This window comes from Anoplophora glabripennis, unplaced genomic scaffold, assembly GCF_000390285.2.
Source record: "Anoplophora glabripennis isolate ALB-LARVAE unplaced genomic scaffold, Agla_2.0 scaffold75, whole genome shotgun sequence".
Classification (NCBI taxonomy): domain Eukaryota; kingdom Metazoa; phylum Arthropoda; class Insecta; order Coleoptera; family Cerambycidae; genus Anoplophora; species Anoplophora glabripennis.
The window spans coordinates 600110-616691 of NW_019416255.1; the positions used below are offsets into that span (position 1 = coordinate 600110).

General features: G+C 30.5%; 1 protein-coding gene across 1 annotated transcript; it reads left to right on the forward strand.

Moving 5' to 3' along the window:
• The first annotated feature begins 435 nt into the window (after nt 1-435).
• On the forward strand, nt 436-15366 carry LOC111693111. Its single transcript, XM_023457252.1, has 4 exons — nt 436-543; nt 7380-7463; nt 14137-14848; nt 14927-15366. The coding sequence occupies exons 1-4, from the start codon at nt 436-438 to the stop codon at nt 15364-15366; spliced, it is 1344 nt and encodes a 447-aa protein (XP_023313020.1).
• Nucleotides 15367-16582: the final 1216 nt, after the last annotated feature.

Consider the following 16582-nt stretch of genomic DNA (forward strand, 5'->3'; position numbering starts at 1 on the left):
CAGGGCGTGTGATACATCGTTTGAAAGCTCTTTTGATACTAACTTTGAATCCGTAAATAAACAAATCACTATGCCTTTTTAAGAAAAAAAAAAGAAATTAAATTTTTGGAATTTTGTATTTTTACGTTTAAAATTGTTTATAATAGATACTCAAATTATGCATCCAGTTGTTCTTGGCAAGTATGGAGCCTGCAACTCCTTACATTTGCAAAAACTTATGGAGTTAAATTCCGACATTCGTTTACAATGCGTTGTCTTAAATCTTCAAGATTTTCGGATTGACTTGCAAAAAATCACTGATTTGAGATGTACCCAGAGAAAAAAGTCGTTTGGACTCAAATCGGGAGACCAAGCTGGCCGTTCTATAGCCCCACGCCTACCTATCCATTGTCCTGGAAAATTCTTATCCAAATAAGCTCGAACTCATCGCTCAAAATGGAGTGGAGTTCCATCTTGTTGGAACGTCACAAGATTTTCATCCAGCTGATCATCATTCTCCAGAATTTCTGTGATCATGGGTATCAATATGATCTTCCAACAAACGTAAATAGCTGGCTCCAGTCAATGTGGCATCTAAAAAGAATGAACCAACTATGTGATTACCTAACACTTCTGCCTAGACGTTCAGCTTTTCTGGATACTGAGTGTGCGATTCCCTAACACAATGAGGGTTTTCACCCGACCAATAACGAATATTATGCCTATTCACTGTACCATTGAGAAAAAACGTACACTCATCACTGAAGCAGATATTGTAAAGTATATTTCGGTTTTCTGTAATTCTGTTAGACATGATATAACAAAATTCTATTCTTCGATCCGGATCATCCTCGTTCAAACAATGCACAAGATGTATTTTATACGGATGCAATTTATGTTTGTGCAAAATTCAATGAACGTTGGACTTAGGGATCCCTGTGGTACGTTCTAATATCGCACGGATTGGTGTGGATTCATTGTCAGTTCGCCTAAAATACCTACTTCCATTAATTCGTTAGGACGATTGGTTTTCTTCAGATTTGCTAAAAATCCAGTTTCTCGAAATTTCTTAACAATCTGGTTCAGATATGTGTCACTTGTTTGGCGATCAGGAAGCAACTCATTGAAAATTCGAGCAGTTTCTCTACATTCATTTTGTTTTCCATAAAGAAAAATTATTTCAAATATTTCGGCTAACGAATAAACCATAATGAAAAATTGATAAATTTAAAAGTTACACTTTGATTGTAAGCAGAATATGAGATTTGATACAATTGAAAATGGTTTCAACAATAACACATTTCCGATAAAATTATATCAAACAAAAAAGTAAAATGGAATGGAATGCAGTGAAATTCACAAAAAATTATGAACTTCAACCTTCTTTACGTTTCGTTCATCATTGTTTTTATCATATGAAACCTTTTTGCAGTTTAATAATTAATGTTTTGATGAAAATCTTTTCAGTGGTTAACACATGCTATAAATTAAAATAAAATAATTTTAAATGTAAAAAATTTAATTTCAATGTTTTTGTCTTGAAAACGAATAACGATTTTTTTATTTTTTACGGATTCAAAACCAGTATCAAAAGTGCTTTCAAAAGAAGTATCATACCACCCTGTAGGGCCATTTGAAATTGCAAACTGCAAAATAAGTAATGATGTCCCCCTCAAATTAAAAATCTTGGAGTAGACGATCCAATTTGTAAAGAATGTGTTGTTTTTTATTAAGTTTAATAATTTCATGCAGCTGTGGCTTAAGCAAATTCGGCGAAAAATATATTTTTTACTTATTAACCAATCTACCATATCTGTTTTTTTTTTTTGAGGTGCAGGTAGGTGCTTTTTGTACTTGTACTGTACATTACTAAGTAAGCTCTCTGTAAGCCCCTTCTCATAATTTTGCGAGTTCATGTCGTCATGGTAGTCTCCAGATTTAGTCCTAAATTTAAAAATCAACAGACAGTTACGGATAAAACCCATTTCACCGGCGTGAACAATAACTAATCGCTTTTAGATATGGTTGATAGCAAACCGTTACTGGTATTGTCTGTCCAAGTATTGGAACTAGTTTGGTCAGCGTGAATGTAAGTTTCACCTAAAAAGAGACAATAATTGGTGTACCTTGGCTCCTATAATACCTAATTTTGTCCAGATAGTACATCCTTATAGCGCGAATATCAGTCTTTTCTGTTAGCACCTGACGATTATTCTTAGTTTTCCTCCACCTGAATCCAAGTTTTTTAATAATGGTGTACAGGGAGGTACGTTTTCCCGAAAACTTCTATTCCGTATTTAAATTTTCTTGAAATTATGTCAGAGTAACTCAATATCATTCCGTTTTGTGACAATTATGTCATGTTTCTAATATCCATTTGCACTTATTATGGTATGTTGGTTGTTATGCATATTTTCTCGCGTTTTTTAGGAAAACTAAATTTTACTTCACTATCACCATTGTTTAGATCTTGTAAATCAACATTTTCACTTAAGATTCTCCCTGTAGTGAAAAGGCACTCATTTAGCAGCCACAACACGGCTTTTTAATTGTATTTTAATTTCATTTGGAAATATTCTCTTAAAATAATTATTACGTTACGTTACGTTAAATACGATACTCTTCAATTGGGAATTAAATTCCTTTCTTTTATTTGTCACCTCCATTGATTTATTTTAATAAGAAATTACAATGAAAATACACAGGACCATAAACTTACGAAGAAACACGCCTTCATAACTGCAAAACACTGTAAGCTGCTACGGTGAACGCTACGCCGTCGATGTCTTTCTACCTCGGCTGTTGAATGCGGTTAATTCCAAGAAAGTGACGCTGGGGTTTTCTTGGAAGTCTATATCAACAAATATCGTACGAACTGTATTTTGTTACATTATTTGTTGATAAGCTTGAGCAAATTTATTTTGTCCACGAGTTTCAGATGGTAATTTGCTCATATATTTAAATATATAATATAAAACCTTCTTTAAATACCTATACTTACCAGACTTAAAGAAAATTTTTGCACAGGAGGTAGCTGTCCTATTCCTAAGGTCTTCTCACTTTGTCACTCTTACTGCGGACTCGCTTCTTGATCTCAAAATAATAATTCGGCCACATGTATTAATAAAATTTGGAAGCAAGTTTTACCGGTACAATTAAATAATTTTATAATTTATTTTATTTTAAAATGCCAAGAAAACCGAAAGAAAACCAATAGAACCTTGCAAACTACGTCTGCTTAGGATAGTTTACAAAATTTGTAAGGTAGTAGTAGCAAATTTTTCGGGAGTTTGCCATGTATCTTCAATCTACCGCGACGAAACAAAGAGAATCCTTTGATGAAAACAGTTACCATGAAACAAATACTCGGTACGAGAATATTTTGAAAATTACCAGAATTAGAACAGGCCAGTTAAATATTTGAATATATGATTTGGGAAGATAACCATATCTCAGCAAGGTGTCTTACATACTCGTAACGTTCTAAAATGATTTTATACTTTCCTCGAACACTCTGAAGCCTTAATGATCATAAAATAAAAAGTATTCATTAAATTGTGTTTTGAATATATTTGTATACACTTTGTTTTTTGCTTATTTTATTAAAACGTCAATTTGCTTCAATGACTTTCCACTGAATTCGAACAAATTCAGTATAATAATTAATGTTTATATATGACACCGATACCTAATGTTGATAAAATCTTAAAAGATTGAAATATCAAATAGAATTTTACTGCAAACTTCTACGTTTGCTTTTTTATAAATTGCTACAGTACGTAACAATAAATCTAATCCAATAATCAAAAATGTTTTAGAGTCACTAAACTTAAGAGGAAGCATTCTAGTGTTTATCGTTTGACTTTGAGAAATGTTTATTTTGCAAAATAAACCAATTGACATATTTCTTACCTAAAATTAAGTCAAAAAATTTATTTTAAGCAAAATGTATCATGTTTAATCAATATTTTATTGTAAGAATTAATAGATACCTATGTTATGTATTGGTGTAGGTACACATAGTCTGTAGATACATAATAATAATAAATGTCTTTATTTCCATAAAAATATGTGTAACAGGTACATTCAAATTAGGATTTTATCTAACATGAACCCCAATAGAGAATTTTATGCAGCGGCCATCAAGTTCTATATTGACAAAATTCTATAATTTTTATACGGTGTGCGATTTCTTTCCGAAAAAAAGCAAAGAATGTACATCAAACAGACAAAATCCTTAAGATTTTTCTGTAATATAGAGCACACATTACATAGGAACGCCCTATTGTATTCAGTTCAATAGAACAGAGAAAAATAAATTGGTCATCCACACCGCTTCATGGTTAATAAGTATATTAATGTCAATCAGGAATAGACAAATAGGGAACAACCATATAAATTTCTACAGAAAGGACAGTTACATTGATGGTTTGCTACTTGCAATTCAAGACCAGGTCCTAGCCACAAATGCCTATAAAAAACATATTTTAGGAAACAATATAATCACAAATGCTGAATGTAGAAAGTGCCATTTATTTTCAGAAACACACGAAAAAACAAATAATGTCGGGATGCAAACTATTAGCAAGTGTTGAGTTTACAAATACAATACAATACAATAGCATTACAATATTTCCTGTAAGTATAAAGAAGCAGATCCGTATTATACATACACACCACAAACAATATTGGGGAAGAAATATTATAAATTATATTGGGACCTGACTATACGCTCTGACAAAATTATCGCACATAATAGACCTGATATTACATTTCAGGATAAAACGGAAAATATCGCTTACATAATTGATATAGTGGTACCATCTGACTAAAATATAATTAAAAAATAGTCACTTGAAAGAAAAATATCAAGAAATAGATTACTTCAGTTTCAGGTATCACCCTTCATTCGTTCAATAATTCAAAATTCAAAAATGGTTTATTCTTATAAAAGACATATAACAATGTATAAGGGAAGTCAAACATTAAAGCTAAAACAAACAGCACATATGTATATACATAAATATTCACACACATATATAAACCAATAATATATATAAATACATACACACATAAATGCATAAATTAAAACAATGTAAATATAATAATACAGCAGACATTTATTTCAAGAAATTTGCGATACTGTAAAGACACTGTTCAGTCAAACAAAATTTAAGATCGTATTTAATTTTTTTTCATTATAAATAGCTTTTATGTGACTTGGGAACTGATAAAAAATGTTGGCTACAATACGACTTGGAGCATTACAGGTAATATTTACTCTGGAGGAAGGAAGATGCAAGTCATCCCTAGTCCTAGTATTTTTATTATGGATATCAGAATTGGTAAACAATGAACAGGCAGATCTCATAAATATATAGGTCATACAAGGTACGAAGTTTAAATTTTCTACAAATATTTACACATGAATGTGTGCTAGAGACATCAGCAATGCAAGGCAGTATTGTTTTCTGGGCTACAAAAACGTCTCGTGAAAGAGTAGAATCACCCCAGAAAAGAATGCCATATCTTAGTCGACTTTCAACTTGTGCATAATATAATTTAACTAAATGATCACGGTCGAGTACACGTTTAATAGAGTAAAAAAAGATAACAAAAAGAAGCCAGTTTATATGAAAAGAATTCACAATGTGCTTTCCAGCTTAAACATGAGTCCCCTAAAAACTTACAACTGGAATTATTTTGTACAAGAAATTCAGTGTTATCATTAACAATCAGTTTGAAACTATCAATGTGTTTTTGTGTTGTATGGAATCTATTGAATTGTATTTTGTCAGAGTTAAAATAAAATGATATAAACAATTAAACCAATTAATTAATTTCGAAATAATGAGTTCACATTTTTACTTTATATTAATGCATGATTTATCAGATACTAACAGAGACGTATCATCGGCGTAAAGAGTAAAGTGAGCTTCATCACTGAGGCTAGTAATTAACATATAATAGAAAAAGTATAGGGCTCAAAACCGAGCGTTGAGGCTCTTCCGTATTTATATCCACAGTATTTGACTTGTACGTATGTATCGTGTTCTCACTCTGAGGATTATTATTAATACTCACTATTGACTTACACGTTTCAGAAATGATATCACCCAATTCAGAGACTTAACCATTATCCCGTTATTATATAAAATACACATTAATTTGTCATGATCGACACAGTCGAAGGCCCTGCTGAGATCACAGAAAATACCAACAGGGCACTCACCATCATTTGAAATAAACTGAATCAGCTGATTAATAAAACTGTGAATCGCTGTAGTAGTAGACTTGTTGCAGCGAAAGCCGCAAAACATGACAAACATTGCTAAGATCTAAAAAATAATAAAACTTAATTTTGGACGCATATTTAAAAAATCTGAAAGTTATTTTTTCTTAAGATGTTTTAAAGTACTTGTAAACAAACAAACATTTTTCTATGCCTTGGTACTTAGGACTTATTGTTGAAGGAACTTTTTAGAGCATGTCATTTGTTAATAGCTCATTGTTTATTAAATAATTACTTCGTATGTTCACGCTTATACGTTTTGTTATACGTAATGTTCTTAATCATGATAACAGTTGAATTGTATTACTTTTACTTCACCCAGTTTTCACTTTTCAGATGTTAAATCACTTAAGTAGTCAATTCTTTGTTAAGATTTGTTGAACAAGTTTCCTCTGATTTAAAATAATAGCACAGTTATTATGAAACAAAGAAAATGTATATAATTATAATACTTGATCTAATTAATTCATTTGAAGTATCATGGTTAATGTTTAACGAGTTTTTCTATTAATAGGTTCACCTTGAAAAGGTTAGGAATCATATCAATTAAACTAATATTATCTAGAACCAACAAAAATCTATCCATTTAAAGGATTTAATTCATTTGATTTCTACCTACATAAAAACAGAAAAAATAAATAATTTTACCTAATAGATTAATGATTGTAGGATTGTTTGCAACATAAGGACAGCTTTTTTGCACCACTATGTTTTGGAACTAAAATATTTACTGTTCAAAAGTTATACAGAACTTTCATAAATGATTGCAAGTCACCTAACCAGTAATTTTTTTGAAACAGTAATTTTATTCACGATGGTAAATACATTTCGCTAAAATTGAAATAATATGATCAACACAACACAATTCTGTTTCATCGGTTGTGATTGGTGTAATTTTTCACGAGATTCTATTCAACCAATCACATACAAACACTTTAGTTTAAATGTCCCAAATTTTTACATTGATATATCTGTTCCCTCAAAACTATTTTTATCACAAAGAGAGTATTATCCCACAAATTCAAACAAACATCCACAATGTTTTTGTGTCAACTCTTTCAAACATTTTAAGCAAAACTATTTCACTAAAAAAATTAACATTTTTCAGGTGTTATGGTTCCTTACAATAGCAACATTTTCTGATTGTTATCCACTAACGATACATAAATATGCCCCAGCTCACGATGAATACGTAAGTATTGTTATGTGTTTAAAGTTATAAATGAGTTGAATGAATGAAAGTTTTTAAAAAAGTATTGATAAAGTCTCATTAGCTGTTTAGTAAGGTAATATTTAATATTCTCTCGATTTCAAAAGGAAAAAGACATACAATAAGTAATAAACATCGTTTAATGAACGATATAATAGTTTGTATTTTATATTATATTACTAACTAAAAGCCATAATTTTCTTTAGATGGTTATTTAATCATCCATAATACAGTCTAACAAGTTTATGTCATATAAATGTTTTTTGTATATTATACACTGTATTCTATATAACAGAATATTACTTACACTTTCTCATCAAAGAAAATGTTATAAAAAAAATAATTTAATGGTATAATAAACAATTCAGAAAGTTAACACATGCCATTATGAAAAGAGAAATTCTTATCCTGATGTCTCTTGAAATTTGTCGAGATTTTGTTAAAAATTATTGCCATATGTCAGACGGATGAGAAATTTTATTTATAAAGGTCCCATAGCGTCACTTTTTTTCACATAAACTGTACTGTGAAATCTGGCACACGATGTCCCCTAATATGTAACCACCTGTATTATCAATCAGTGCGAACTTCTCCACACTTTTTAAATTAATTATGAAATGTGAAACAGTGATTTCAAGTACAATTTATTTTTGTTAGACAAAAATTGTGTAGTCTGAAAAATTAGATGATGATAAAAACAATTCTCTGGAATTGAGATTTGGCGATCCCGGTGGTCATTCCTTTTTTAAATTAAATAAATATATGTCAGAAGCAAATTTACTTTTTAAACTTTTCCGTCCAAATTCCAAACTATCCATCTGATACCTTTCTTTTACACGGCGTAATCTAACGAAGAAAAGTTACCTGCCTACTAGTTTAGTCAACTTGAACTAGCACGCTGAAAGATACTATCTATGTATATCTGAACATTGATTTACTGGGAGCCGTATTTTTGGAAAAAATGAACGGCCCACTGCTGGTAGGTAATTGAAATTATTGTTGGCAGGCAAACTAATAGCCGGTCGCATATATTTTAGATACATACGTGCGAAAGTTATTGATTTCTTAGACGAGAAAGTAGCTGCAGCTAGTCAGGCAAGTTGTACCGCACCTAACGTCCCGTTTTGATAGTTTTTTTTAATGTTTGTTGGCAGAAAAGATAATGATATAATAACCTAGATATATTTATCTGCTTTAAGTGGCAATTTTTTGCATTCTATCAGAAAATACTTAATTAACATTATTGACCTAATACCGAATATTATGAGATATACTTTTAGTTAATTAAAAGTTTTCAAAACTTATAGAAAATATGTACAAATAATGACTGAGTAAATTTCTCATATGTCCTTTCTTAATATATGCAAATATAATACATTATACAATAATATGTATCAAAAAGATGAATAAGTTGTAGAAAACTTTTACTTTAATGGGGAAAAAAACATTACATACTGGATTTTGTTAGTTTTCTATAATTTTCTCAGCATCAGAAGGAACAAAATTTTTTATTTGAAATTCCGAACTCTTTCCTATACCTGTCGGACTGCTCCGAAATGACCATCTGCATCACGTGGATACATGCAGTAAGGGTACAGCCTAATGACTTACTTTTTGATTCCTAACTTTTCTAATACTCCACACATGTCGTTAATACTAACATATGTCGTTAGAGGGAATTTGTGTTCAATTACAAGCATTTTCAAACGAAAGTACATTGGTATAGTGCATATCTTAAAAATTTAAAGACTTTTTTCCAATAATTTTCATTCTATTCACTCCTTTCGACCATATCTTTAAAATAACATTTCCAGGATTACTCGATATTAACACTGACAAAGGATTGCCCTTTTTTTGTCAAAAATTTAACTTTTTATTTCAAATGCTCGCCGATCACAAATTATTGTTTTCAAAATCCCCTAAGCAAATCTCTAGTCATGTAGATGAATAGAATTATTTTATTTTTCCCATATTCAAATTTGCGTCAGTTATACTGCGTACCGCAGAGTGGCTTAAATTAAACATGTCTCGCGATAATGGCTCCATTTTGTATTATTTAAGAATGCATTTTCTTTGAACTTTTAAAGACATAGTTAATAACATCCTTGAATATTATTATCCTCTTGCTTTTCCTTCCATTAAAAAACAATCCCAAAAGAATGCTTTATTTTAGCATTTTAACACACAATTTTGGACCCTAAAACATAATCATAATATACTTAATTAGGGCTGTTAGTAATTGAATAATGTTTCATGTTCAGTAATTTCCAATACCTCTTAGATTTTTAAACTGAAAGAGAAACTTAATAAATCAAACTTATAAAAAAATATTCATCAATGTAAATGGATGAAATTTGAACTAGGGTGACCACCCACCCAAAAACAATTTTACAGGACTCTCGTGGTCCTTAGTGAGCCACATTGTATATATTAGAATGAAATAATAACTTTTATTTTCTCTTTGGTTCCTTTATGTGACTACTGCCTGCTTATTTTTTATTTTAACTGAGTAATTTTGATTATAAAGTATTGCACCAATTATTGCCATACTAAACAATTTTGTGTACTTCTCAAAAAATCTAGCTTTATGTTAGCACGAACAATAATTAGCTCAATTAATTAATCACAACAACTCAAAATTCCCTTTTAACAACTTGTTTTAAGAGAACAAAGATGACAAGAAAAACTAATTACACTGACATTAGTTAAAAATGGTATCAATTATTGCTAAAATTGGCATAATCGTATTTACATTGTGTAAACTGTGAAGCAAATAGATAATATTTATAGATCACTATAATTAGAAGATAGAGATATTTCTTTGATATCATAAGAAAATTTTTATTCATTACTATTTTTAGATGGAACGTTATGTGACTGTCCTGATACACTTCCTATGTAATGAAATCGAAACAGTAATGAAAAATGTTTATAAATCAGTGACTTTAGACCGTCCATGACTTACTTTAATCTTTCTGATGGCAAACCATCAACTTCTTCTTCCTATAAGTTATTTTATTATAAAACTATATTATTATTATTTACTATACTTCATCCTATCAGAGATAGCGAAGCTAGTAAAATCAATAGGATTATTATAGGATATGATAGCTAGAGTTAGATATGAGGGGTGTATTTCCGAAATTATTTGAATATTTAATTCTGAATTACTCTAGAAAATTGATGATGTAGGTATGTAATTAGGACGGTTAGGTTATCAGTCCTTATAGTTATATTAGTATCAAATTCTTCCATTTCTGATTTATTGCCAACAGATCTATTGGCATTAATATTTTATTAAATATGTTTTTTATTGAGTATAGAGAGTGTAATGTATGGAATTGGAAAATTCAAGCCACTAGCTATTAAAAATGGTGATCTGCCAATAGATGTTTAATGTACCTATTTATTTTATACATATTTTAAAATTGATCTTATTGTATTGGTATTAGACAGTCTCAATGCCAAACATTTTTTAATGTACGACAAATAATTCACGGAGTTATTCCAGTTTAAAATGTAAAAATTTTAAAATACCATTTTCTGAATCGGAAAGTACTGTTTTCCTATTATTAATATGGTTTATACTCAAACAAGCAGTTTTCTGCGATACGCTCCAAAAAATACCGATAATAAATACAATATAAAAACAGTAAACTTGTTGGCACATTGGCACATTTTAAATTTATGTAGACAACAAATTGTTCAATAAATATTACAAAATCGTGGAATATAATAAAAATGAGACATTGTTTAATCTAGGTATTACAAATGTACACTTCATGTACAATTTCAAAAATCTATAAATAGATTACCCATAAAGTTAATTTCATTTTAACTTGATGTTTTCCAGAAATTTCCGATTTATTTGACTGTTTTACATACATAGGTAATTTGGTGCAGTGACATATTAACTGAAATTTTAATCTTTGACGTTGACAGCTCGAAAATATTGACCAAACTGTAGATACTCTACTAATTTTCAATTTATCCGAAAAATATGATAAAAATGAAACATTTTCTTGATATTCGATAATTTTCTTGCACCGATTACAGGCATTTTGGAGAGCATGTGTAATGAAACTTTTGTGATCCACGATATTAACCTGTGTTTTCAAAATCTGATAATGAATCTGATAAATCTATTTAAGTCGATAATAATAATAATTAATAACATGAAATGTGAAGTAAAAATTATCAAAACTTATTTATATATAAATAACAAAATTAAAACTTGCTATTGAAATTTTATGAAAATATAGTTAAAAATGTATTTGTTTTTTATACAGGGCAAGTCAGAAAGAATGGGTCAACAATAAGCTGGAGATACTAGACACCAAAATATTATGTTTGAGCTCATCATGCCTTATACGAATATCGCTGGTTTAAGAAATACAGTGTTTAAGGTTTAAATTTTATTTTGAAATTTCTCAATAATTGGGAAAGTTTTAATAGCATGACTCTGAAAATTGGTACTATTGGGTTTTTTGATGTGAGAATTATGAATTTGAAGCTCATTTTGACGTTGCTCCGAGAGGGCGCTAGTTTCGCCGTATTATTTAGGTAAATCAAAACATATATTTTTTTATCTGTTGACCTATGCTTAAGAAAAGTTAAAAATCTAAAAGAACGTTCAATTCTACATAAAAAATATACTCTTGTTTAGGTCGCCTAACTTTATCGGTTTCTAAGTTATTTGCATTTAAAAGTATCAATGTATGTATTTTGTGGTGATTTTTTATTCTCAATTATTGATAATAGTAATAATAACAAACCTTAAATAAAATGCTGGAAGTGTCCACCACCTACCTCAATACATTTTACTATACACTCTCTTAAATGTCTGAATATTAAACAAAATGTCCCTATTATTTTTAAATGCATTCGCGGCTACTTGTATTTTCTGCCGCAACTTCTGAACAGAATTAATTTCTTACCGATACACCATATCCTTCAAGTTTGACCATACTGAGAAGTCCAGAGGGTTTAAGTCTGGACTTCTCGGTGGCCAACAAAATTTACTTCTACGGCCCATCCACCGATGAGAAAAATGTTCATTTAAATACTGGCGTACTGGCAAGGCAAAATGTGGTGGCGCACCGTCGTGCATAAACCACATACTCTCTCTTGAAGCGAGTGGTACATCATCTAGAAGCTCGTTTAAATTATGTTGAAGAAAATTTAAATAATAAGGTCCAGTTAGATTGGGTGATAATTCAAAAGGTCCTATGAAAAAAACATAAATTAAACCCCAACAAATATTCACCTTAAACTCACGTTGAAAATGTTTTTCTTTTACAGCATGCGGATTTTCGGAATCTCACAAATTCTTCCATTGAAAACTCCCCGTCTATTAAATGTCGTCTCATCGGTAAATAGAATCCTATTGAGGAAATCTGGGTTTTCCATTTGCATATTTTGTACAAACTGGGCAAATTGTAGGCGAGCTGGTAAATCTTGAGGCAATAACTGCTGAACCGGAGTATAATGATATGGATGGAGCATTTCTTTTTTCAAAATTCTACAAATGGACGATTGGCTTACCCCCGTTGCCGCACTTAACCGACGAGTACTCATACCGGAATTTTCCGGAACACGAATTAAAATTTCCTCTTCTTCATCTACTGTGATCGATTTTGGAGTACCATGAGTTTTTGGTCGAAAAGATCCAGATTCGTCTAAGCGGTTGTAAAGATATCTAAATAGTTTATAATTAGGTTGCAATCTATTTGGGTACATGTGTACATCTTCGGGCTGCCGCATGTCCATTAAAATTAGTTTGGGCAAAAACACAAATCATATCACGCATCTCACTGTTTGAAAAATTATTATGTCGTGGCATTTTTTGAGCACTAGCTAACAATTTTGCACGAATAATAAATCATACGCATGCAAAATACGCTAATATTTATTGATATGAAAATTTGACACAAGCCTACTTAGAAAAGAAATAGCAATATTAACGCCTGAAAGAAAATCACCAGAAAATACATTGAAACTTTTAAATGCAAATAACTCAGAAAACGATAAAGTTAGGTGACCTAAATGAAAGTACACTTCTTATGTAGAATTGAACGTTCTTTTAGATTTTTAACTTTTCTTAAGTACAGGTTAACAGATAAAAATATGTTTTGATTTACCTAAATAATACGGCGAAACTAACGTCCCCTCTAGGAGCAACGTCAAAATAAGCTTCAAATTCATAATTCTCACACCAAAAAACCCAATAGTACCAATTTTCAGAGTCATGCTATTAAAACTTTCCCAATTATTGAGAAATTTCAAAATAAAATTTAAACTTTAAACACCCTGTATTTCTTAAACCAGCGATATTCGTATAAGGCATGTTGAGCTCAAACATAATATTTTGGTGTCTAGTATCTCCAGTTTACTGTTGACCCATTCTTTCTGACTCACCCTGTATAAATTTGTACCTATCTACCAAAATACGTAAAACAACAGTAGACAAAAGAATGACAGTTACCGCAATATTCAATGCTTTTGTTAATTATTCCAGATATAATAAATTAAAATATTGTCTACGGACAGTCAAATTTTTTTTTTATAGATAAGGGCAATTTTTCCTGAAATTTATTTAATTAATTAAATTGTAAAACATTAAATATTCGTGAAACTAAAGCGTTTTAATTTTCAGAAACCGACTGACTACAGCTTTAGCTACGGAGTGAAAGACCTTCACACTGGTGACATCAAACATCAATGGGAGAAGAAGGAAGGAGACAAAGTAAAAGGTCAATATTCGGTAGTTGAGCCAGATGGTTCCGTGAGGACGGTATACTACTCTGCAGATGATAAGTCCGGCTTCAATGCTGTTGTAAAGCATAGCGGTCCATTTCATCATCCAGCAGCAGATTTCAGTAAAAAACCCTCTAGCCATAATGAGATATTACTGAAACACAACAGTGAAACACAATATGAAACAGAGGAAGCAAAAGAACCTGAATATGAGTACGTTTATCCAAAGCAATACGCTGAAGAATATGAGCAGGCAGATAACACGGAATACGGACAAACAGATAACACTGCAGGTGATATAACATATGGTACTCAGCAAGAAGAAGAGCACGATTCGGTGAGTGGAAAACCAAATTATGTTTATGTGCCACAAGAAGAACTAGCTGAAGAATCACAACGGTCCACAGTTAGGTCAACATTCAAACACCAACATGTATATGGAAGTGAACAAGACGTTATGAGGCCACAGGTTAATGTTAAAGGGGAATATGAGAATGCAAAGTCCGTACCACAGTTACCAGTTGATATAAATTTTATAAAAAAGAACCCTTTAGAACAAGTTATTCCAGTTGATGTAAGTGTGGTCAATCCAATAGAAGTAGACCTAAGCGGTAAAAATACCGAAAAAAATAAATATGAATCTAGGTATCAGCCTCAAAGATTTTCAAATCACAAATATCCCAGCAAAGAAACTCAACCATCATATGAACTGACTCAGCAGGAGCTGAACAAATATTTAGAGAATTATTACAAATCCAATAAAGAAAATGAACCAGTGATGGAAAGTGGTTTCCATCCCTTAAGGTCTACTACAAAGACTACAGTGAATCAATCAGCCACTCCACAGACCTACAAGTCGAATAAGAAGCCTGCCACCACTCCTGGTTTGAAACATTATTCCACCAACAAATTTGCTCAGAATATTAATAGTTACTCCTTAAGGGGGTCAAAGTTTCATCAGTTTAATACACAAAAGGCACCTCCAAGACCGCCTTATCAGTATGTTTATCCCCTTTACCAAGATTCGAGGGGGGAGAGGCATAAGCCTGAGGTTTCGAGGTTGTACAGATCAGCACCAATAAATAATGGCTATGTTAGATATGCCAAGCACATTAATTTTGGGCAATAAATATTTTAATGACCTCAAATGAGAATATTAGAGATTTTAGAAAATGTGAGATCGGTTTACAGACATATTTTATATTTTTAATTCTTAAAAAAGTAATGAGAAGCATGTCTTATTTAAGCAATGATCATATGCACCTAAATACAGGTTGTTGCAAAACATGTGTCAGAAAACATTGGCGGTTTAAAATATGCTTTCAAAATACTAATTTTCCCAGAGTAGTAAAAATTGAAGGCAACAGAATGCAATCCTAAAATCAAAAGGAGCTTATAAAGATAATATGTGTACAAAATTTGAGTTCTGTATCTCAAACGGTTTCTGAAATATCGTCAAAAACTGAAAAAATTATATTTTCTTTGACACCCTATATCTCGAAAACGGTGCGTTTGCGGACCCACGTTAATAAAAACTTTTTTTCTTAGAATGTTCTTACCAATATATTTTTTGGAACACCCTGTATATAGTAAAATTTAACAATTTAATCTGAGATATTTGTCTAATTACCACTACTTATATCATTTATCATTTTTTATTGTCTTACTACAATCAACGATTTTTATAATAAATAGATTGTTGGATATGATTTTGACATAATTTAAAATTGTAAAAGTAAATAATTTTATTATTGATAAATTGATCTATTTAAAATTGACTCGTTAACTCCTAATTTTATAAAATATGTTTTATAAATTATATTTTCACTGTTCGACATTATTTTTGAAATATAATATTATGTAATATTCTGTATTTTATAGGATGTAGTCTAAGTATTATTTATTTTTATCATATAAAACAGAAATATTTGTACAATGAGGAACTGTCTATTTTAAGTTAATAAAACCAAATATGGAGTGCAATATTATTTTAGTATTTAATTTTTTTATATAAAATAATTAATATCAGACTATTAGATGTTTTAATAAAATATATACCATTTACATTCATATTTTATTAAAACTATGAACAGGACAATATTAAATACATGTAAAATTTTTCTGTATCTTGCATATAAAATCTATAAATTATTTATATTTTATGAATCGTACTAGACCAGACTAGACTAACGCAGTATAATCTTAATTTACTGAGATTCAAGAAAAGGAAACAGTGTATTTATAATACTTATTATATGATTTAATACAATTTAGAACATTGGGCCAATTTGCAGGGGGACCGCAGAAAAGGTTTTTGAGTTTTGAAATAAACCGAGAACTATATG